Source organism: Rhinolophus ferrumequinum, chromosome 5 (assembly GCF_004115265.2).
Source record: "Rhinolophus ferrumequinum isolate MPI-CBG mRhiFer1 chromosome 5, mRhiFer1_v1.p, whole genome shotgun sequence".
Classification (NCBI taxonomy): domain Eukaryota; kingdom Metazoa; phylum Chordata; class Mammalia; order Chiroptera; family Rhinolophidae; genus Rhinolophus; species Rhinolophus ferrumequinum.
The window spans coordinates 27,417,740-27,443,351 of record NC_046288.1 but is presented as its reverse complement, the minus strand read 5'-3'; the positions used below and the strand labels follow the sequence as shown (position 1 = coordinate 27,443,351).

At 34.0% G+C, this 25,612-nt stretch overlaps 1 protein-coding gene across 4 annotated transcripts in view; it reads right to left on the bottom strand.

Moving 5' to 3' along the window:
* Positions 1–10,530: 10,530 nt before the first annotated feature.
* The window catches only part of YTHDC1 (YTH N6-methyladenosine RNA binding protein C1), a 32,727-nt gene continuing 17,645 nt past the window's right edge, over positions 10,531–25,612 (bottom strand). For 2 of the 4 annotated variants that reach the window (XM_033106192.1, XM_033106190.1), the window contains 10 exons: positions 24,037–24,145; positions 23,831–23,948; positions 20,381–20,465; positions 19,262–19,428; positions 16,672–16,754; positions 15,386–15,422; positions 15,250–15,289; positions 15,083–15,145; positions 13,479–13,613; positions 10,531–11,530 (listed from right to left, as the gene is read on the bottom strand). In XM_033106192.1, coding sequence (XP_032962083.1) covers positions 11,306–11,530; positions 13,479–13,613; positions 15,083–15,145; positions 15,250–15,289; positions 15,386–15,422; positions 16,672–16,754; positions 19,262–19,428; positions 20,381–20,465; positions 23,831–23,948; positions 24,037–24,145 — 1,062 coding nt within the window. In that variant the 3' untranslated portion in view covers positions 10,531–11,305. Of the gene's footprint in view, positions 11,531–13,478; positions 13,614–15,082; positions 15,146–15,249; positions 15,314–15,385; positions 15,423–16,671; positions 16,755–19,261; positions 19,429–20,380; positions 20,466–23,830; positions 23,949–24,036; positions 24,146–25,612 lie in introns of all 4 variants that reach the window. The other 2 variants (XM_033106189.1, XM_033106191.1) reach the window with 1 other exon arrangement.

The following is a 25,612-nucleotide window of genomic DNA, read 5'->3' as shown; positions in this document are numbered from 1 at the left end:
GGGAAGGTGAGGGGATTAGAAAATAGTCAGTAACCACAAGATGGCCACGGGGTTTTGAAAATTAATTTGGGGAACGTAATCAATAATGTTTTAAAGATTTTGTAGGGTATCCAATGGACACGTGTCCCATTTGGGAGACCACCTCAGGGATGATGTAGATGCCTGATCACTGCACTGTACACCTGAAGCTGAACAATAATGCCAACTATAATTTTATATATATATATATATATGTATGTATGTATGTATATATAGGTATGTACATACTTACAAGAAGCAGAGTACAGCATTAGGAATAGAGACAGTGGAAATGTAATGGCTCTGTGCCATGTCAGAGGGATAGTGGAAGGGGGGAGGGGGGGTTCACACAGTGTGAGGGAAATAAATGATAAATGTCTAAGTATTACTTTGTCTTGTGCACCTGAAACTAAAAAAAAAAAAAAAAAAAAAAGATTTCCTAAGTTAGAAAAAAATCATAAAAATATTGTAGAATTTACTATAATCACAACAGAAACCCTAAAATAAATAAAAATCCTAACAAGAAATGTATAGTACATATAGGAAGAAAAATATAAAGGTTTACTTAAGAACATAAACACACACACAAAAAAATGGAAAGACCTACTAGGTATCGGGGTGGGTTACCTCCATATTTAATTTATTCTCTCCAAATAATTCTATGAGCATAATGGACTTATTTAAAAATCCTAAAAATATTTTTAAAGTCACAAATGTTATATATACTGTTAGTATGAAAAATTAAATGCACAAAAATAAGAGACTGAAAGCGAAGAATATACACTAAAGGACCACAGTTATTAAAACACTGTGGCCCGGCATGTGACTCAATTCAAGACAGTGGGATTCAAGGAGATGTTTGTGGAGGGCTGCTGGAATGTCCATCCTCCTTTTTCTGAGACCTTCTGGAAGTTCCATTCCTCAGGTGCTGCTGTGGATGAATATTAAGGGCCTGGACTGCTGCAGCCTTGCTGAGGGCCTGAGGATTAAGTCACCCCCAGAGGAAGGCAGAGGCCAGGAAAGGGAAGGAAAAGGAGCTGCAGCCCCCGGACCCCTGAAGCTGGTACTTCCTTGAGACCACTAGCCATGTAAGCTGAGGAATTCCCTTATTTAGTAAGCCAGGTTGCATTGCTTTTTTCCTATTTTCTTGCAGCCCCAAATAGCCCAAACTGATACAGGCAGCAAGGTCCTTAATAAAGATTATTAGTACAAAAAATAAATAAAACATTGTGGCCCTGGTACAGTTATAAATATGTAGATCAATGAACGGAGTAGAGGCTGAAACAGACCCAGGTGTATAGAAGGGGCTCTGAAAATTATTGATATGATTACTCAATTATAAATGGTGTTGGGACAACTATATGATGAAATTTCCATGCCATATTCTCACACAAAACAAATTTAAGATTGGATTACAGATTTAAATGTAAAAAAAAAAAAAAAAACTTTAAAAATTAAAAATATAACGAAGAACACTTTTCAGAAATTTGAATAATTGCATAAAATCAAGAACCCATAAATTATTTACATATATAACTGTGTAAGATTCAAACTTTAACATAAAGGAAGATACCATAAACAAAATAGACAACCTTTTAGTAGAGAACATTGACAACACATATCACAAACCATTAATTAATATTAATATGTATATTATTCATATGTATAAATAAAGTAAAATAAAAAAAATGAACTCATAGATATATGAGCAGAGAACAGGAAAAGGCAATTACCAGGAAAAGAAATCTAAATAAATGAATTTATAAAAAGATAGTCAAATTTATAAATAATTAAGAAAATGTAAACTAATACAATAATGAATAGTTTTTCTCCTGTTAGACTGATAGGAACTTAAGGGTCTGTAGTTTTCAGTGCTAGTAACAGTATATAGTAAATGAAGAAGTCTAACAGACTGTTTAAATTATACAACTATTTGGAGAATGATTTGACGACACCTATCAGAATGTAAAATGACCAACTGAATCATTTCAAGATTCCTATTTTACAAAAGATAGTATAAGTGTTAAAATATGTGTATGAGAATATTCATTATGGTACAGTTATAAGAGCAACATTTAGGAGTTCTCTAATTGTCTAAGAATAAGTGAATGGATGAAGACATTTTGGTAAATCCATACATTAGAAAAGATGAAGCCAAAAAATAAAAAAAGGCAGTTAATATGTACTAACTCAGAAGTATGTTCATGACACATTAAATGAAAGCTATTTGCATAAATATGTATATATTATTTTCTGAAATAATTTGAAAACAATGTATACAAATAATTATGTAAACATAGGAAAGCTTGGAATAACACGAAACTGGTAATATGTTACTCACAGAAATTAGACTAGATTGGAAAGTGTGACTATCACATTTATGTACTACTTCTTTAACATTTGTTCAAGGGGCCACATATTACTGTTATAATTTCGATAACAGTGCATTTGTAATTTTTCCCAAGTTTCACTTTACATAAAGAAACCAAACCCCAGAAAATAATTCTAGGCAATCTGGCTCTAATATAGCTTCTGACTTCACTTTGAACTATACTCCTCTCCCATGTTCCATCATCCCCCTTTTATCTATAACATCTCTAAATTTCATCTAGTTGCCCAGTCCTGCTTCATCATCTGAATTCATACTCACATTCTACTTGAACATGTTTTTTATCTGCATATAAAATTTAATCCCTTTGAAGGCAGTGATTGTCTTTTATATCTGTATAACTCCCAAAGTGTATCATTGGAAATGTTTAATAATTTTTATTGAATTTTATTAATGCAAATTTTAACACTGTATTGAACATACTTTCAAAATCTTTATTAGTTCATGTTTTCTCTCTACTTTTAATGGAAGCGCTAAGAAGACTGGATATAAATGTTTTTAAAGGAGGTGGTTCAAATTGACAATGCAGGAAGATCCTGAACTCGCCTCCTCCCACAGAAACACCGGATCTATAGCTACATGAGGAATAATTTCCTCTGAGAATGACCTGAAAACTAGCTGAGCAACTCCTTCCCAATGGGCAAATGAGAATGAGGCCACATCAAAGCAAGCAGGGTAGGCTGAGTTTCAATCTTGCTACAATCAGGAGGAAATTCACAAACCTGGAGCTTTATCCCGAGGAGCACATGGTCCAGTCCCCAAATTAGACATCCCAACTTTTAAGACCTGCACATAAGAGATGAGCCCCCCAAACATCTGGCTTTGAAAAGAAAAACTATGACAAGCCAAAAAAAAAAAAGCCAATGGGGGTTACTTCTACAAGACACAAAGGGATGTAGCAAACTGAGAAAAGGCTCTTCAAGGGTTCACATTGGAGTCATTTACCACAGAGCCAAACACAGCAGCGGCAATTTGAAAAGCACCCAGACCTTATATGAAAAAGATTCATGTGCTTATCTTCAAGCTTCAGCCAGAGTCAGGGACCTGCAGGGATCCTCTCCAGAACAAAGGCTGGCAGGCACCAGTTTCACCATCTTTTTTTAAGTTTCTCCTCTCTCTTCTCAGTGGGTGCCATCTTCATGCTCTCCATCTGCTGTGCTCCAGGGCTCCTACAGGGGAGCTTTTACAGGAGTCTGGTGCCCAGTATTTACACTTGGTGTCTCAATTTGGGGGGATGCTACCCAGGGGATGCCCCTCCATTTCTTGGCTCAGGAGGTCAGGGGGGCGTGCATCCTGGGTTCCATGGGGCTGTCACAAACAGAGAGTTCTTGGCAGACTCCTCCTCAACCTCCCCACTGCACCCCGGCACTGCACAGACAGCACACAGAAACACACCACCAGTCTTTCTGAGAAGAGGCCTATTTGCTAGTCTAGGATCTTCGGCCTGAGGGGTGCATAGGCTTCTAGTCTGGCACGCTTCTAGAGGTCTATGGAGGTGCTCTCAGGGAATTGTTAGATCTAATACATTTAGTAAAGTAGTAGGATACAAAAATCAATATATAAAAATGCATTTCTATATACTAATAACAAAATATAAAAAAATTAACAATCCCATTTAAAATAGCATAAAAATTAAAAAACCTAGTAATAAATTTAACCAAGGAGGTGCCAAGACCTGTACACTAAACACTATAATACATTGATAAAAGAAAATAAAGACAAATAAATGGAAAGATATTCCATGCTCATGGATTGGAAGAATATTGTTAAAATATCCATACTACCCAAAGCAATCTTCAGATTCAGTACTATCCCTATCAAAATTCCAATGGTATTTTCCACAGAAATTGAACAAGCAACCCTAAAATTTGTAGGGAACCGTAAAAGACCCTGACTAGCCAAAGCAATCTTTAGAAAGAAGAACAAAGCTGAAGGCATCACACATGTCCTGATTTCAAACTATATTATATAGCTATAGTAATCAAAACAGTATGTCATTGGCATAAGAACAGACATATAGATCAATGGAACAAAATATACAGTCCAGCAATAAATCCATGTAAATAGTCAATTTACGACAATGTAACCAAAAACAAACACTGGGAAAAGGACAGTCTCTTCAATAAATGGTGTTAGGAAAACTGGAAAGCTACATGCAAAAAAATGAATCTGGACCACTATCTTACACCAGTTAAATGGATTAAAACCTTGAACTTAAGAGCAGAAAACCATAAAACTCCTAGAAAAAAACACTGACAGTAAGCTCCTTGACATCGGTCTTGGCAATGGTTTTTTGGAACTGACTCTAAAAGGCAACAAAAGCAAAACCAAACAAGTGGAAATACATCAAATTTTGCAGAGCAAAGGAAATCATCAACAAAATGAAACCTACTAAATGGTAGGAAATATTTGCAAATCATGTATCTGATAAGGGGTTAATATCCGAAATCTATAAACAACTCACACAACTCAACAGCAAAAAACAATCCAATTAAAAAATGGGACAGATCTGAACAGACATTTTTCCAAAGAAGCCAACAGGTACATGAAAAAGTGCTCAACGTGTTTAACTATCAGAAAAATGTAAATCAAGACCACAATGTGATATAACCTCACACCTTTTAGAATGGCAATTATCAAAGACAAGAAGTGTTGTCAAGGATTTAGAAAAAAGGAACCGCTTACACACTGTCGGTGGAAATGTATATTGGTGTAGCCACTATGGAAAACAGTATGGAGGTTCCTCAAAAAATTAAACTCCATACAGTCCAGCAATTCCACTTCTGGGTATTTATCTGAAGAAAATGAAAACACTAATCTGAAAAATATGTATGTATGTACCCGCATATTCAATGAAGCTTTCATATTTATTGAAGCTTTATTTACAATAGCCAAGATATAGAAACACCCTCATCAATGTCTGAATGTATAAAAAAAAAAGTGATATATACATGAAATATGATGGAATATTATTTAGCCATAAAACAATGAAATGTTGCCATTTCCAACATGAATCGAACTTTAGGGCAATATGCTAAATGAGTCACCATGTGAGACACCACATGATATCACTTATATGTGGAATCTTAAAAAACTCATAAATACAGAGAACAAATTGGGGGTTACTGGGGTGGAGGGTGAGGGGGTGGTGAAGTGGGTGAAGGGAGTCAAAGGTACAAAATTTCTAGTTACTAAAGTAAGACATGGGGATGTAATGTACAGCACAGTGACTATAGTTAATAGTACTGCACTGCATATATGAAAGTTGCTAACAGTAAATCTTAAAAGTCACCATCACAAGAAAAATCCGTAACTATGTATGCTAACAAGACTTACTGTAGTGATCTTTTCACGACATATAAGAATATTGAATCATTATATTGTATACCAGAGTTATGTCAATTATGCCTCAATAAAAAAATAAAATTTAAAAAATTAATGTTTTAAGAAATATTTTGGTATTTTTCCCTTTGTTCGTAATCAACATCGCATCTGAACTCCTATTTTGCAAGACAGCACCAGGAAACAAATTCCCAAACACAGAGGAGAGATAAGCTCTTCCTTCCGCCTTTCAGATTGTGGGTTACAGTTACAACAATTTGCCTCAAAGCCTGACTTTACTGCATGCTTGCAATAAATACTTCCGAAGCACTTACCAGAGATGAGATGCAAATTATATGTGACATCATAAAAGTTCTCCCCTTTTCTCTTTTCTTCCCTAACCGGATTTTTACTATGCAGCTCCAATATACTCTAAGCATCAACACGTAGGTCTGATGAGTTCAGCTGCAAATACATCCCTGGCTGTGTGACTTCCTGGTAAGCTGAAGTGTACTTTATTAAGATCTATTTGTCTCTATTGATCCTACACCCTCATCCTGTTTTATTCAGATCTATGACCTCTTGCCAATGATTTTCCCTTTTCTGTAACCTCGACTGTACTTGAGGGTCTTTGTGTAAAGGCCCAGGGAAAGAAAAGTTCCTCAAAGATTACAAAAAGTTCTATCCTATTCTATTACACAAGATGCTTCTGGCTTTCTCTTCTTGCTTGCTGGATTTCTCTTTAAGCCAGTTTCCTGAAGCTGGCAAAATAGTTTAACAGCTCTGAACTTCAAATTCACGTAATTTAGTTCCCTGTGGTGAAAAAATATCTCTTCCAGTGACTGTCTCCTAAGAATAAACAAACCTCTTTTCCAGAAATCCTCAGAAAAACTCCCATGGCATCTCACTGGCCTAAGTGTGGTTAACTGCCCGGTTCGAAGCCAAGTCCTGGCAAAAGGAATACAATGCTTAGAGTGATTTAACAACTCCTAAGGCAATGGGATAACACGGGTGGATCATGTCCACTCTCTAAGGATTGTGCCAGCTATTCCTGAATCACATGGGTTCAGTGAGGGTGGGATACTTGAGTGGTAACTGAAGAACGTTAGGATGGACAAAAAAAGAACAAATGGAGACTACACAGGAAATATATAACATTCACTATAACCATTATTTAGAATTTATTAATACAATAAGGAATCAGCAGTCTGTTCTCAAATTATCTCAAATTGTGTCACCTCATGGCAGTGATGAGAAAGACAGCTGCTACAGTACAGATAATTTATGTTTCTAAAGATGTCTGCTTACACAGTATAAGAGCCCCAGTTCTTGCATAAATAAGTTTTTCTACAAAACAGAACATGGGTTTGTGATTTTGAAATAAGAAATGACACTAATGGGGGGTTTATCTTTATCCAAAACCCCAAAAAGGAAGTTTGCTTTAGTTTTGTATTGTATGTGCCTTAGTTTTGAAAACACACACACACAAACCTGAGTGTTCTGAGCTTAAAATTAATCCCAATAATATTCTATCTCCCTACATTTCAGCTAAAAACTCTCATCAGTTAAACAGAAAAGAAGAAGAAAAAAACACGATTACTTCCATAGTAAAAGGAATACCTCTTTAATCTAGGATATTCCCATAAAAACCACTTGAGTCTTAATTTTGTTCCAAAATTCTCATCCATTACTGAAAGCCACTATAAACGAAGTGAAAAGTAGGCATTTTTGCATTTTAAAAGCCAGTTGTTTATCAACTGTTTTAATATTTACAGCCCAAGCCTGAACTCACATTGCAGAATCATGAATCTCTTGGAAACTGAGAGGCTGTGAACCTTTCTTCTGGCCACATTAATTTTAAAAAAAGTTCCTTTCAGTGACTTCAGTAGAAGCCAAGACCTGGAACAGGTGTTTACTGACCTGTTATACCCTCAATATTATTAGTAAGATTAAATAATCTTTCAGATGCCACAGACAAGTTTAAGACACAGAGAAGCTGAAAAGGAAACACATAAAGTGTAAGATTTAGAAAAAAGAAAAGGCAAAAAATTAGATGACTCGCAATACAGGAGAAAATACCATGAAGTTATTTAAACTCTAAGATTCCTATTCCTACTACAAGGAACTTAATGTCTAAAAGTTTGGGCCAATAGTGTCAGATGTTCCTCCATTTTTAATGTGTATCAAATTGCATTAGAAATGCTTTCTACCCAAATCAAACAAAATTTTAAAAATCAGGATAAAATGATCCATGTGTATCAGTCACCCTTACCTTGTGGTCAGGGAACGAACTCTAGTCAGTGAAATGCTGGCAAAAATTCACATTTCCTTCTTCTCATCATTCCATATACCCGACATGCTTTGGTATCATAATTTTTAATGGTATAACACAGCAGGATCTATGTGCTTCAGAAGAGTGACCAAGGCATTTTACAGCAGAATGAGAAAAGATATCCAGGAACAGAAGGAAGCTATGCCTATGATGACAAAATATTCCGAGTGAAAAGTCAGACATTCAGATATTCGTTCTTTATGAGATCATGCATTTAACGGTTATCAGAAATCTGGTACTTTGTCCATCTCAATTGGGAACTGTCCCTCCTCATGTAATTCTGGTGGAACTGACTCTAAGATTCCTTGCCTCTCCTTCCTCTAGTACTAGCTGGTCATAGACATTTCTACACTTACTGACTATGCCTGAGAATAAAGCCATCAGCAACGCCCAACAACTAGTGACACATCTGTATTCTATTTCACTCCCTTGAACTTTTTACTCTAATAAAATCCCGGACTGAATTTCTAAATTCTGAATAACTGAATTTTATTTTTGACTTGTACATGTTTTTAGAATCAATATTGTAGAATACATGGAAGAAACTATGCCTCTCTCAGTAAGGAAGGCTGTCATAAATGTCTTTCAAATAACTAATCAAAAATTCCAATTTTAGGGGGCAGGTGGATGGCTCAGTTGATTAGAGCACGAGCTCTCTTCAAGCTTGCCGGTTCAATTCCCGCATGGGATGGTGGGCTGCGCCCCCTGCAACTAAAGACTGAAAATGGCAACTGGACTTGGAGCTGAGCTGCGCCCTCCACAACTAGATTGAAGGACAACTTGGAGCTGATGGGCCCTGGAGAAACACACTATTCCCCAATATTCCCCAATAAAAATTTTTTTAAAAATTCCAATTTTATATATCTATTATTTTGACTCCTCTGCACAAAAGATTATCATGCGATCTTTTACACCATATTTCTGTCAGTTTTTTCATCTAAAAAAAATCCCGAGAGGAGAAACCAGTTATTGTGATTAAATGAGCTGATTTAAGTATACAGACTTGATATGTCTGATACTTAAGTGGATTCTAAGCTTATTAACATTTAAATACATTGTTTAACATCTAAGTGATTGGACTTAGGAAAACTCTCTTCTTAGTAAGAAAGCTTGAAGGAACTATGCTTAACATCATTAGTAGAAAGCGCCATTATTTTAAACATTTAATTTACATCCTATTTTTTCATAGCTTCTTCGGAAGTATTAAATTATATAAAAATAGGGGTAAGAATCTTGGCTCCACAAATCACTACCTTGTAATCTTGGGTAAGTTATTAGCCTCTCCAGGCCTGTCTCTCCCCTATAAAAATAAGGAATGCGATGTTATGTGAGGATGAAATAAGTCAGTACCTGGAAGCACAAAGTGCTTTTACATACTAAGTGCTCATATGATTTATATCTTACTATTATTTCAGGAAAATGACTTTAATATTACTTACCAGTTTTGTATAACTGGTTATCTCAAGTAACATTTTTGGTGATTGATTCCTCTACATCTTAGAAATTCTTCAGAGTTTAAGAACTTAAAAAAAAAAAAAACCTTAGGGATTAACCTGTATAACTTATTATAAATACAAACAAAATGTTAATGAAATGACTTATACCAACTGGTTTAAAGGCAATGCTGAAAACAGAACCAAGGTCTCCTAACACCCAGTTATATGTTCTTTCCATTCTACTAACTGTAAGATTTAAAATAAATCCTTAGGCTTTATTTTTTAAATAAGTAAAATAAAACTACAATAAAACTGTAAATGCATGGGACAATATTCTAAATGCCAGTGAGAATATAAAAGCAATAAACTGATAGTTTTAAATAAACTTAAAGAGTGCAGTTCCTGCATTCCCCTGTTCAAACCAATAAATACAGATTAAATGTAAAATTGTGATTGTGATTTGGTACAGAGTACAATTATAAATATGACACTATGAAAACACACAAAAAAGTGGTCAAATACTTAAATATCCCAACATTTAAATATTCAACCTAAGGCCAAAATTTCAGGTATAACTCAAGAAACTGAAATTCTTTCATAAACTGTTTTCTTGTGCGGCTATTTTATATAGCTTATTACTATCGAAGGGACTGGTGGTTAACTTAAAATATGTAACTATAAGAGGGTTAAATTTTGAAAGTAAAATAGAAAACACCCACAAATTAGTTCACTTATCAAAGATGAAAATGACAGAAAACCTGAAAGAAAACAATCCTGTGACCTGAGTAGATCCAAAAAATATAATCAGATAAATACTTAACCAAAATATCAACATAATTCCATTGTGTACCATTAGTTCTTACATTAGAAATAGACATAAGCTTTTAATTTAATGGGCTGAGGTCAATCATTTCTGCTAAAACATGTGAAAACAGACAATGGGGTTCCTACAATTCCTAAACAAAGCATTCTTTTATGTCTACTAATGCTTAAGAAAACAAACTTGTATCCGGACAAGAAAGAAATGCAACAGATAAGTGTCAATCTTTACCAATTTATTTTATACAAAACAGTAGCAATGTAGATATGGGAATTATCTTCTGCTGCCACACACGCAAGTTGTGAATATTCCAAGCCAATGTATACAGTTTGGAGGGAAAGGCTAAACAATAGCATCAACCATGCTACTGAACATAGGAATTTTTTATTGAAAAAGATTAAAAATTAGATAGCAATGCCTTCTTAATATTGCTCTCATCATTGAAGACTGGAGAAAAAATAAAAAGTCACTTTTTAAGATTTAAAAAAAAGAGGGAAAGGGAGAAACTAAGAGGCTGCTACAACACTGCCATACAAACCATCATACTTCAATATTTGCATACTTGATAGCAGCATTATTTTTACTGAACCGTGTGCAACTACATTTAGAAACACATCAAAGCAAAATATCATGGCAGTCATCAATCAAGATCCAAAAGAAAGAAAGCAAACAAAAAAATAACTCTAAGATAAACACACTATAAGTAGATGAACATTTACGGAGAACAAATCAGTATCTACATTCTTGGACTGTTCCATTCTGCCCAATGAAAGTGTCAACTAAAGTTGTCAACTGTGCATTTTTGGAGGATTTGAGTTTTTCCAGTTCTTATTATACTGCATGCTTGGAACAAAGAGAGTCATAATAAATCCTTCTACACAATGAACTTTAAGTAGACAGCTGAAAATAAATTTACTACTTGTAAACACACACAAAAAAAAAAATACAAGATTTTTTTCTTTTAACAATCAGTGCTTCCGAAAGCGCCATTATCTTCTATATCGACCTCTCTCCCCTCGGTCTCTGTCCCGATCACATAATCGCTCTCTTTCTCTTTCTCTATCACGTCCTCTATCTCGTTCTCTGTCTCTTCTGTTATCTCTAGGGCGGTCTCGCTCTCGTTCCCGATCTCTTTCACGGGGTCTACTTCTCCGACCACTGACAACAGCTTGTGTGCGACGAAGGAAATCATCCACCCTCATATCATAGTCATGCTAGGAAAGGTAAGAAATTGGTTAGGTATGTCAAAAATTGGATGCAATTTATGAGTTCCTATATTATAATTATTGCCTGGTAGAAAAGAATCTACAGAAATTCACTAATGCATTAAATTCACAGAATGTAATTCTGACATTATTTAGAAACAGGATTTTATGTTTTAGCTAATTAGGTACCTACAACAGAGGATTTTTTGTATGTCATTAAAAAATTACTTCAGTTGCCTATGTAACTTTAATGACTTTTCTATCCAATCCCTTTAATATTTAGTCCAAAGTAATCACCTAGTAATGACCATCAACCACATCATATGCATAAATGCTGCCAATTATGCTAAATTTCACCAACGTTTTTCTGCAACAAGTAATCCCTACTGATTTTTTCCTCCTTTGAGTCTACAAACTAACCTAAACCAACTCTGCCCTAAACCAACTGTGCCCTCTTAAGGTGAAATTAGGAATTTTTACATTCCAGATTTTATTTTAAATTAAGCCACTATTAATGACAATTTATGGAATTTGACAGTTTTAAGAAAATATGCACTTCAGGTAAAACTCCACAGAGCTAGTAATACACAAAAGGTTGAAGAAGACAATGAAAAGTAAGATGAACAACTGTCAAAGTGGGGTACAAGTTGTCATCGTCACTATTTCTAAACTTGACCCCTGCTCTCGCTTTCTACTCTTAGTTCTCAACTCACCTCTGCTTACTGAACTTGGTCTTCTTTCAAAGCTCAGTGTAAACATACAGAATACAAGATTCAAAAACAATTGCATACTATCTTTTACAATCAATGAATATGTGAATTATTATATAAGCATTAGTCAGTTAAGATTCTCAAACTGTTTTATTAAATATTAAAGGTCCTAACATGACTCGATTTTGAAGGATTAATATCTTTATGAAGATAAGAAAATAAATGACAACAGATAAAAGTATCTCAAAGATAGGCTAGGAAACTATTGAGCAGACTGGCCTTCTCAAATATGCACGATCTTCATCTAAGTGGAAGCTAAAGGGATGCTTATTTGTCCCTGCACAAACTCATCATCTCAAGTGTGAGTGTGTGTTGGGGGAGGCGGGAGAGGGGTATGTGTGAAATTCCAAATTGTATATCGTACTTTAACAACCAAACTACCTTTTAAGGCTATCAAACTTACATACAAAGGAATTATGCTAACAAGTGCCAGGAGACAATTTCACTTTTAAAAATAATAGTACTATATGGGAAAAAAATGAATACAATTCAATAAACAATCTCAGCCTGACTAGTATTGTAATGAAAACCCAGAAACATCAAACTAGAGATTGTTTTTCATTCATCCTGTTTTGAAGGGATCAAAAAAGCTTTCCTATCAACCACATCAAATTATGAGACTCAATAACTACTGCAAACACTCTTCTGCTATATTTCTTAAAATTTGTCTGTCATTTCCTAGCATCATCATAAGAATCAGGGATAGGAGGTGAAACAATTCACTTGGTTACTAGTTTTAACAAAATTTGGTAGAAACAAATGACTAAATGAGATTGGAAATTATCCTTTAACTAACTAAATACACACCATCTATCCTATGAAAATTAAATGAATAGAATATACAAAAAGCTTAGAAATACCTATATGCAATATTAACTACACAGTTATAAAGACCCCAGTACAGAAAGAAAATATCTTACTTTACTATACCCCTAGGACATTACTTAAGAGTTATATGTAAGAGTTGCCTCGACATAAGCAGTTTGTGTTTGATCAGTAAAAGAAATAGTCTATTTAAATCATCCAAAGGGATTAGCCATTTTTAATAAACACAAGTTGTGAATTACTCCAAAACAGTCTGCAGTGAGAATATGAACGGTCCACCATTCAATCTGGTGGCCCCACACTGAAATTATCGACAGAATTCTAAGCAGTGCCCTCACACTGCTGCAGCCTCCCACACTTACTACTCGTTTGTCTCTGTATCTCGCTTCATGTGGTACTGGATGATGTCCTGAGTAAGGGGGGTGAGCCTGAGGGGGTGGAGCATGGTGCTGATAGTACGGATGGTGTGGCGGTTGTTCCATTCCAGGATAAGGAGCCTAAAAGAAGGAAACCACTTCCATAAGCATCTACCAAATATCTTCATAAATAAACCATTCTCAGAACTCCCCTACCCAAACCACTCATCCCAATCACATAATTTAACCCATACTAGGCATCTACTTTTTTGATGGCGTAGAAGTTCTTCAAAACACCCTATTTGCTTATTGAAAATATGTCCATAATAAACTAACTATACTTCCTTTAAGACTTAACATGTTTATACCTTTATACCATACCATTTAAATACTAATAGAAATAGCAAACCTTTATGTACTATGAGCCAGCACCTTACATGTCTCATTTAATTCTCACAGCAACTCTATGAAATAGCTACTATTATTCCCGCTTTATGAAAGGGGAAACTGAGGCGTCAACTAGTTAAGTAACTTGCTTAAAATCACATTGCTAGTAAAGGGGTAGGGCTGGGATACAACATCAGGCATTCCAGCTCTAGAATCAGTTATCTTAATAATTATGTAAAAATCTAGTCTTTAAAAAAAAATAAAACCCTCCAGGAGCTAATGAACTTTTAAATAACACTGTAAAATAATAAGAGCAAATCAAAGGTTACTTTCCTTGTTAGTGCCAAGATACTATTAAATATTTTTGTTTTTTTTAAATTTCATAGATTCTAAAGGAAAAAAAAAATTTGTAATTCACCTATTTGTATATGGCACCTTAAATGAAAACAAAAGCCAGATGAGGAGGCCACATTACAGGCAGCATTTAAATTTTTTTTTAAGGTAGAAATAATAAAACTACTTCAACGTCCAAGTTTTTTACTTCTTGGGAATTAATGCTTCAGCTATCCTCAACACTTTAAAATATACTCTAAGAAGAATATCCAGCTTTCTCAAAGAAAAAAATTAAAAATTAAAAATTAAAAACGGTTTAATTGACATTATATAGAGAGAATTTACTGAGTATTAGGATCAGGCACTATATGCTAAACTTTACATGTATTTCATGAATTTAACTCCCTATAATCTTATGAGATTCACACTATTCCATTAAATTTTAAGCCATACAAGGACAGGCATGATGTCCATTTCGTTCACTAATGTATACCCAAAGCAAGGAAGTACCATGCAGAGTAGGTACTAAATATTAGCTTGACGAGCCAAAGAACGAATGAATACCCACTGCATTTTACAGAGAAGGAAAACTAAGAAAGAAATCTATTATGAAACTTGCTCAAGGTCAGAACTGAGAAGGTAAGGTATATGAATCCAGGCAGAGTTTGTACTACCAGCCAGTATAATAATAAACCATAACACTGATCAATTAAGCCTATATTTACACAAATCAAATTATTTGTAAGTCTCTAGTTTTAAAAACAGCATGAAATTATTTATTGCCAAAGATATATATTTTAAGTCTCTTAAGGGGTAACTATTCTAAGTAAACACTCAAAATATATGGAACTACAAATGAAGTTAAATAACTTGCAAAATAGAATACAAACCATTCCTTGCCATGGTGGTGGTGGTCCCATGTTATGAAATTCCCTCACATAATCATTGTAGGACTAAAATAAGAGATGATAATGTCAATAATAAATAGAAATCAAACCCAGAACAACAAATAAATCAGATCTTAATTTTATGCACGTTAAATATATAAAGTGCTTACCCCATTTAAAAACACATCTCGGCGAACTCCTGAAAATCGTCTGTTGGGAATAAGATTTGTGAAACTAAATTCAGGTAATTCATAAACTAGTTCCAAGAATGTAATTCAAAACCAAGCAAGAGTGAACCCAACTTACCTGTCTACTTCCTGGTATCGTGGGTCCTTTAAATACCCTGTTCAAACATCAAGCATTTTAGTAAATCAAAAATTTCTTTTTTTTATTATGGCATTATAATTAAACCTTCCTTACCACTCATTTCAATTCTTCCCATGAAATATAGTGACGCTATTAAGTGATGCTATTTTTGTATTATTCCATTTTCAGATATTCTTCTCAGATTACATGATAATCTAGGAAGTAATTAAGTAATTTACTGATATCACAGAATTATAATCTGCTAGAGAGGTTTTCACATGGATCTTCTAAATCCATACCCCAATTTTCGCTAGATAGAAAATTTCTTCATTCTGCACCATAGGGAAGGTAAGGGCAGAGGCAATATCTTGAGGACACTGTAATAGGACTTCCTTAAAACAAATGTTTACCTTCCACCTTGGGTATACACAGCCTTGCTAAGTCAACCACAAACCGTTTTTTAAAAATGCATACTTATGGGGAAGAAAAACAAAACTGCAAAAATAAAGATGTATACACTTTAAATGAAAAAACAATAGCGATAAAAATATTCTTTCCTACCTTTTTTTAGTAAGGACTCAGCAAATTAAAAAGTAAAAACATTTAAGTGGCGATATTACTGGAAAAAAACTACTTTCATTCTCTGGAATATCCCATTTTGGAGAAGAACGATTGGCTTACCAAGCCACTTCTTACGTAATAGTGCAGTAATGCTCACTAACACCAATTTCCAAATTACCTAATTTTTATAAGTGTATTACTGATTGCTTTAAGTATCTTAAGTACAGTTTGCCTTTTTTAATTCTGTTAAGGGAAAGACTAAAAAGCTACTTTAGATTACAAACAAAATATTCTCATTTCTCTCTAAAAACATGAAGTCAAAAATTTTTATTTAGAAACATATAGCGTAATTTCAGTTTCCAATTAAAGCTATACACCACATGAAATACTAAGTATCAAAGGGAATAAAAAGCAAAGATGTAAGATTGCTGCTTTCCCTAACTATATCTAACCTTAAAACACATGTGCACTATTTGTGGAGTAATTATAAATTAGCAATTTCAAGTAATCAACAGATTTATGATACCAGGTCACATTAGAATAAACAACCTTAATAAAGGAGAGGAAGTATTACTAGATGAGAAATATCAATAATTTCCTAAAATTTAAGTGGTCATGTCCTAAAGTTTTCTCACTTTTAAAATTGTACAACTAGAAGTTTTTGTGTTGTTGTTGTTGTTTAGTAATTTTTAAGTCAAATATCTTCAGGATTATAAAATATTAACCTGGTCTCTGGTGAAACTCAGGGGCATAGTCAATCCTTGGTTTCTTTCTGCTGTTATGAATATCATAATCTTCTGGTCGACGCCTACACAAATTAGACACATTAGAAATTAAACCAAAAACTGCTGGGAGAACAAACAGCAAAGTAAGAGTTTCTTACAGAAATGAGTACAGAGAATAACCCATTATTTACTTTAAAATAACACCCAAATTTGTGGTGAGCAAATAATCTTAAAATTTCTAAATTTTAATTCCTCAAATTATTATAAATCAATCTTTAAATGTATTGCTGGAAGTAAATATTCTCTGCAATACTCATGCTACCAATGAGATAGTTGGAAAGAGTAATCTGCTCAAAATATGTAAATCACATTTTAGTACTCCAAAGAAAAATGAATGAGCTACTCACAAACTAATGTAAATATCCAGTTTAACAATTAATAAATACACTTTCCCAAATAAGGCTCCATTCAGGTGCAAAAGAAAAAAAAAACAAAAACCTATCATCATTATACAATAGGTAATTCTAAAATCTATATATTTAAACTTATTAATGTCATTCTAGGATAAGTCTAAACAAAATTAAGAATTTCTTAAATATTTTTCTGCTGCTTTTCACAAAATTATATTTTTCATATCATCATACAGAAAATGACACTTATTAAAAGTGACTTTACAAGAAAGTTTTGAAAATATTAATACTATGAAAAATCAACTTCTATAGTTAATAACATTTAGGAATTAAGGAAATTTCTTCCAGAGACAATGCCTTAAAACAAAACTGGCAAGTAATGGGGCAGAATTTTAACAGAGTTCATAAAACAAGTTCAAAGTGTATTTTTTAGAAGGTGAAATTTTACTCTGCAGTGTTGCTGCTCTTTACTGTCTTCCATAAATCTTAATGGTTAATGTAATACATCATTAAATACACTTCATTTAATAAAGAGCTACACAAAATTTTTTAAATATCCAAGTTTTTTTAGGTAATAATCTTTTACCCTTAACGTCAAATAAAAACTGTCAAATAATCTGGCAACACTAGTTTTCCAGCTATGTTTTCTGAATAACTACTACTTTCATTAACTTTTGCAACACAAGCTCAAAGTTAAGTGCAATATCCCCAAGCCCCACCCCCAACAGAATAAAAACATTTGCATCTACAATAAATAAAACTAAGAAAATTAAAATCTGGTTTAAAAAATAAACATACCGCTTTCTTGTAGTTTGGGGAGTGTGCATATACGACCGGTATAAAACATGATAGTAACAGTTCATATAGTAGTCCAACTACTGACTTTAAGCTGTAAGCCACATACATACATGGAGGCCCTGGCAGGCTTGAGAGAAGGTGTAGTGGTGTAATAAGTATAGTTTGCAGTCCATTGCAAAACTGAGGTAAAAACTTCACTTGTATGTACTGTATTGCACTGGAAATCTCTTAGCTTAAAACTTCAAAAGACATCTTGGTGCTCAGTCCTTTTAGGCCAAAAATAAGGGAGCTCTGCCAGGTTTCCTCCTACCTACTCGACAGTGTCCTTTTTAAGATCAAAGAAATGGGGACTCTTGTTGGATTATCTGTACCTACCACAGGATGTTTCCACCAAAAGGAAATTTAACCAAAGGTTTCATCCCATCAACCATACATCCAACAGTCTTTAGCAGAATACTTTAGATTTAGCTGTATGCAAATCTATACAGGGGAAGGTGTTGGGTAGAAGGGCTTAAATCAGTCCTTTGCAAAGACTTCTCCAATTCTGTAACAAGTTAAACCCCCTTTTCCTGGAAAATGCTGTTTAGTTCATAAAGTAGTGATCAATAACCATGGCGATCCTCTAAAACACACTTTAAGTCCACAGGTACTGCAAGCATCTGGAAAAGTTGTAAACAGACACAGCAACAGCCCTTCTTTTTGGTTTGTTGCCGGGTCTCCCAGGGCCACTTGATCCCCTTTGGAAAGGACCTACTGTTTTCAGAAGCTCAGCAAGATGTGTGAATTCACTGGGTACATGTTAGAGAATATTTGGCAATGGGGTTAAGACATCACGGTGATAAAATTTGAAACAGTCCCAATAATGCTCCTCTTGAATATCAAAATAACTTAAAATATTTTATCCTCTAAATGAGGCGTCATCTTCTGAAAAATATTAGTGATCCTTTATAAAAGTCCCATATCTGACAAGGCTTATCCAGAGACATACCTGAAAGAAAAGGCTTTTTACAAAATATTAACATTTTTTTGCGAATAAAGACCTCCTCCTCTTCCTCCTTTCTAGCCTGTTCTTAGCAAAAGGCCTACCTCATTTCAATTTTATACATTGTATTATCAGAATATTAACTAATCTAAACTGGCTGTCACTCGTTAGCAAATAATTTTTTCTGCATAAGGAAAGATCCCCATTTTCCTCTTGAAAAATGACTGAGACCAAGGTGACCATGTGAAATCCTCAATGAAGCCACAAACTAGTCCATGCAGCTTGATTTGAGGATTTTCTCTTTCTTCTTTACCGCAGGACAAACTTTTGACGAATCACATTCCTCCATCATGTTATCCTGATACATGTGCCTATTATCAGTCCAAAGAACGTTTCTAACCTTCCCACATCCCGGACTGGTTCTCGACGGGATGGACGTCCTCTTGATCGGGGCTGAGAATGCATTCTTCTCTTGTGACGCATTTTATGAATGACCTGATACAAGTCAATACTTTCATCAGGGGGAAACAGAAGACAAAGCTGGGTTCCACATTCAAGTTCAATTTCCTACAAGAGAAAAGTGCTAATTTATAAGATGAAAACAGAAGAGACTTTAGACTTGTATCTTCCTGATGTCCAAGAACAAAAACAGTTGTCCTGGAGGCTTCCTTCTCAAACTTGATAATCACATGGGATTCCAATAAACTTCCTTGACAGGTTTAAATCTCTCAATAGTTTCACGTATTTAATAAGGATAAAGAATCTCCAAAGTTACATATACAAAGTTAGGCAGTTGCCTAAAACTCCATGATAATTGCCTGCTGCAAATATTTCTCTCTGCAAAATACAAAAATATCAGGCCAAAGCCATCCACCCACCTCAACACAGTGGAAGAAAAACATGTTAGTGTGTACCAATACTATGATAACTACAAACTGCTAAACACACTGAAATAAATTAGACAAACTACAAAGGCATACTAATGTATGGGTATTTTAAAATTAAGTTTTATTTCCCAATTATCAACATTTTCACTTATGAGCAATGAAAATATTACTTCTGGTTGAAAATTACACAACTATGAGGATCAAAGGTTTGAGTTTATTTTAAATCACTGCTAATTTCATTTACAGACTTGAAAATCTTAGTACACATATTGTGATCTTTTCATAAAGCTTCCTTCTATTCAGAAAACATAAGCAAAGATGTTAAAAGGCATTTCTAAAGTCAGAATCTGTTAATCAGTAATACAATGAAAAGCCATTTAAAATCGATCAGGCCAATTCTCTTCAAAAAATTTTCCTTCAATTATATGAATAAAAGTACCACATAAAACTTCCAACATTAATGGAGGTCTTAGTATTAATCAGCCATAATCACTGTAATCATAAACCCCAAATAACATTTTCCCTTAATCCTGCACACAAATTCTTTCAGAAATGGTTTAAAATGTTCTTCAATAAAGATCTCAAATAGGGTTGCTTAAATTCGTTTTTTAAAATCAATGAAAACAACACACCTGTCCATCACGTCCGATCTTTACTGGTTTATGTTCATTCCAAGGATTGGTGAGATGAGCCGACTTAGTGAAGGGTAATTCACGCCTAAATGCAAAGTAATACGTTATATTCTTTTGCAGGTTCTTTATACTTCCTTCAATAGTGAAGTCCTATTCCTGTGTTAGTCACGATTTAAATGTGACTAAAATTTTTGAAGAATCACTTAGACTGGCAGAGCTTATTCCCCAGAATGGGAGTCCCTTCACAGACGCACTCTTTCCACATTCTCCATCGTGTGCTCAAAAAATGCTTAATAATATAGTGTTGAAGAACATGAGCTTGGAAACTAAGACAATTAGGGGTTTGAATTCCAGGTCTCTCTCTTCTCCAAGCCTGAGTTTTTCATATTATAAACAAGGGTATCACCATCTACTTCCTGTTTAAGTAGTTTGCAAATGAAATGACATATAAAATGTTTAGATTTCTTGATTCTGTGTACTCAAAAACTGTGTTTTTTATTAACCGATCAACAAACAGGTGAACCTTAGTTAACCAGGTAGTTAATACCAAATGAAAATAAGTTCATTGGTTCAGGGCTGCTTTCCCAGATTCAAGTGTCCTCCCCCTTTCCAAAAGGCAGTATTTACCCACCATCCATGCAATGGCTCTTGACAATACAAATGTTTAGCATTCCTAACTTTTTTCCACAGCTATCAAAAGTAAATAAGCACAATTATTTTGTAAAAGACTGTGTATCGCAAATAAAATACAGAAGTTTTATTTGTTTTTAATGTGGTTGTATCTCTTCGGGAGAAAGAGGAAAATACTCAGAAAATGCTTCCTGAAAAAAGTGGCATATGGAATAAGCCTGAAAGACAAGTGGCTCAGGAAAAGCCGTGTGTAGAGTGGTACGGCAGGGTTACATTTGAAGCAAAGAGAAGGGCTTGGAACAAAAGCAAAAGGCAAAGGGAAAAGCAAAAGCAAGTAAATTGGTCCAGTGAAAAAGCTATATAACCATTTATTTTATCTTACATGATTTTCTTAAAGATGAATATTGAATGCTCCAATTTTAATTTAACATTTTTAAACCTCAGGAAAAATACTAACGTTTACAGGGAAAGAAGTCTATCTAACGTTAAAGTAACGAGGTGGCACTGTGCGGTGCGGTGCTGTGAATGTACTGGGGAAGTGAGCAGTGAGTGACAAAACTGCCCCTTGGGTATTACTAAAAGGCTGAGATTCTTAGTCTAATGCACATCTTATTTCACACAATCAAGAGTGGTTCAAGAGCGCACAAAAATTATGATGACGAACTATTTGGATTTGTACATCTTCTGTTGCTAACCACATTTCAAACAAGTTAGTAAAATAGCCAATAAGTCAATGAAGAGGAATATGAAAACAATAACCTATGAATAAATTAAGCCCATCTTCTAAAATTAAGAAACAAATTTCCTTATCAATAATTTGAAAATGAAGGTCAATAGAACAAGTACCATTCAAAACACAATTTTCTGCAATCAATCTAAAACTGGATAATTGTTTTTTCTCCTACTCGTGAGAAAGCATCATCTCCAAATATTTTTAAATGACATCAATAATGTTTCCAGTCATAAAACCATAGACTAACAAATCTGTCCTTTGGCCTTTACAGTTATCCATCCGAATAATAAAAATAATAATAATGTCTATCTTCACTAAGAAATAATTGGTATGCTGCTTCCCCTATACACTGCCAGATTTTTAAATTTTATTAATAATTTGATTAGAACTTTACAACTTTGATTTCTGAAGAATTATGAATTTACATTTAAAAACTCTGGGTACAATGGAGTAGCAGGATATCACCTACAGTCTTACCACCCTAACGTCACATTCCAACATGGACAATTATGTCTGCATTTGTGCATGTCTGCATACGTATGTCTGCATACGTTTAAGTAACAAACCATAATTAACCCATTTCCTACATGGGAGAATTTAAATTGCTTCTAATTTTTCCCTACAGAAAGTAATGAGTAATATGTTTATGCATATAGCTTCTTGCTACTCCATTAACAATCAACCTAATACACTATTTCCACCATATCATTGCCCATGTATTCTCATAGTTTCTCACTGTCCCACAGTGAAGGTTTAATTCCTTAGGTTGGCCCACATTACAATTTATCTTTGCCTTTTGATCTTCTCTCTATTACCTGCTTCCGTAAAAAAGGTGGCTCCTTATTCCACCAACAAACTGTTCCCCACCCCCACCCCAATGTTTTTTTTTCCATGTTCTTCTTTGTGCTAGTCTGCCTTCCTGAATATGAATAGCATTTTTCCTTCTTATTATCTAATTCCAGCATTTTCATCAAAATCCAACACCTCAGCCAACTTGTAACTTACAAAACATTAGTAGGATCCCTTTCAGGTAAATTTTATTTAAAATTAATTTTGTAGGAAATAATTTGTACGTGCATGTAAGGGTCACTTACGCAATTAGTTTTTTATGCTATTTAAATAAAATTCTAGGCCCATGACGGAGCCACTCATACTCGGGGCGCCACAACAGCAAACTGAAACTTAGATAACTTTTGTGTCCCTATAAATGCTCTACTTGACACAGTACATCCAGTCAGACGATACCTAAACACTAAGCCACCTGCAGGCTTTCTCACCCCAAACAAGGATGACAGTATGGACCCAGCCAATTTGATATTTCCTATTTGTGTCTTCCTTGGTCACTATTCTTTATCCTATAAAAGATTTCTGCCTCCTGCTTCGTTTTGCAGTTCTCCACAGGAGACTGTCCATTTCATGCAGTGTTAAAGATTTGTTTGTATAATCTAAATTGACTTCTTTAACCATTTTTTACATCATGTACAATCATTCAGTAAGAACATAATAGTGTTGATAACTTAGTGTTCAAAATAAGTATTTTTCTAATAAACATTTAAACCTTAATTACTCAAGTTTCAAAAAATGCCACCTAAACATGGTTTGCTAACTTTTTAAAAAATCACTACTTGTTCACAACTAAATTAGTTTCAAAATGTTAGCCCAGACAAAAAGTGAGTATTTTCCCATTCCACAGTAACTAAATGACATGTTAAATCACTACAATTGCATAGACATATGCCAGGTAACATTCCAAACAATTGTGTAATTCGTGACAAATGTACTGCTCTATTATTAATAGAGACTAAAATACGTTAAAACTCTTGACTAAATAAACCTTTGCACATTGCAGCCTTACATTAGATTATAAAGGTAGTGAACAAGACAAGCTAATCGTGTAATTTTTACTTTAACATTAAGTTTTATGGATCCAAATCAGCCTAGGAATGAGACCCAACCCAAAAAGAGAAAATAATCAGAAAGAATAATAAATTAAAATTAAACAATTGTGGCGTTTTAACATTATTCTCAACTAGCAGCCCATTCATTCAAAACAAGGGGAACTTTTATTGTCTATACTTGTAATTTACCTGCAAATCCAGTCAATTTTAAAGACACCTCCCAGCATTTTAGCATTCATTCCTGCTGGAAGCACCCAATGTATAGGTGATCCTCCATGATGTGACTCTGAAGAAAGTCTTGCAAATCCTAAGGGAATCAAATCACAACATGATATACAGATGCTAATAAAAGTATAATCAATGGTTTTATATATCTAAATTAGTTTTATTCTTACCTTGAAATTTTCCACTCTCTCTGACAGAAAATATTAAGATAACACTCCTTGCCGATCTGAATGCAGCATTTAATTTCTTCTCATTTACTGGCAGCGTGGACCATACACCCTATACAAATGATGTAAAGATTATAGATCGAAATTAATGCAAATCTTTCGTGCTTCCAATTATATCTGCAAAATAAGGCTACTGATACTGTTGCACTTTACATTCAAATAAGCTATAACAAATAAAGACCTTATTTATCAGCAGTTAAATAATGTAGTAATTCATCAAAAGCTCAGAAAAAATACGGAGAAAATTACCAACCTTAACACAATCTTTAAAACAACTACAGTGTACGTACACTTGGTGCATTCAAATCTTATGAGGTAGAATACCATATAGTAAAAATAATCAGCTACAATTGTTTTAATATAGCCATTTACTGTGGCAAAAACATCCTGTTTGAAGGTGAATCACAACATGTACATTTTTCTTCTTGAAAAACTGTGCCTAACAATTTAAAATCATTGTATTAGTAAATCTATTAAGTGAAGAATTTCTGTCAACTTTCTAGCACTTCTCAGTTTTTCTACTTAAGTTCAAATTTTTAGTTACCAACAGTTTGGCTGAAGAGGCCTGTGTTCTTTACATAGAGCCAGAATATAGTTATTAATTTCTGAAGCATTTTAAGCAATTCTTTGTTCATGAAACATTAAGAAAGAGTGTGGTAAGGTAAGGTAGAAGCTCTAATTCAGTTTAATCTGCTCATACAAACAAGATTTCATTCACACTAAGAATTTAATTACTTCTGACTAAACTCCAGCTGAAAAATAGAAACCTCCACTAGGATAGGTAGCTATTTGCTGTATTAGTCTTTCCATCCGTAAAGTTTGATGGGTAATCAACTTAAGTTACAACTATAGAATATTTATACTCACAGAAGTATGGTTAGAAAAATGTTTAACTTTAGTTTTTAACTTTCTAAAAATCAGTAAAAACTGTAATCACTCATTTTAAACCAAGAATAGAAAGATATAATAGATGGTATAACAAACAGATGTATTTTTGTAGCAAAAACATAAAATCAGTATCTTACAACATCCTACAGCAACTAGACCATACACTTTTTTGTAAAGCCTAGAGTGGGCCTTTAAGCTCTTTCTTTTTTTCTAAATCCAAGTGATCTTACTTCTAAAAATAAAAGAAACTCTCCATAAAGAAATAATTTCTTTTCAAGATGATCTCAAGATATAAAACAACCATCAATATAAAGCAAAAATTGGTTAAAGAAACTTTTTAATGAAGTGTTAGTACAATAAATTAGCAATTCAATACAGAAACACAAAAATCAACAGAAACACATGTTTTACAGTACTACATATGTATATGTATATATATATAGTATACATATATTCTCCAATATCAAACATTTGATTTCAAAATTCTTTTAAAAAATGCAAATTCTAACAGGTTGCCTAACCAACCACAAAGCAGACCCAAAGTGGTAACTGGGCTCTGTATCTTTAAAGCTTTTATGGAAAAAAAAAACAACAAAAAACAGAATCTTAAGATACTCAAGATACTCCATTT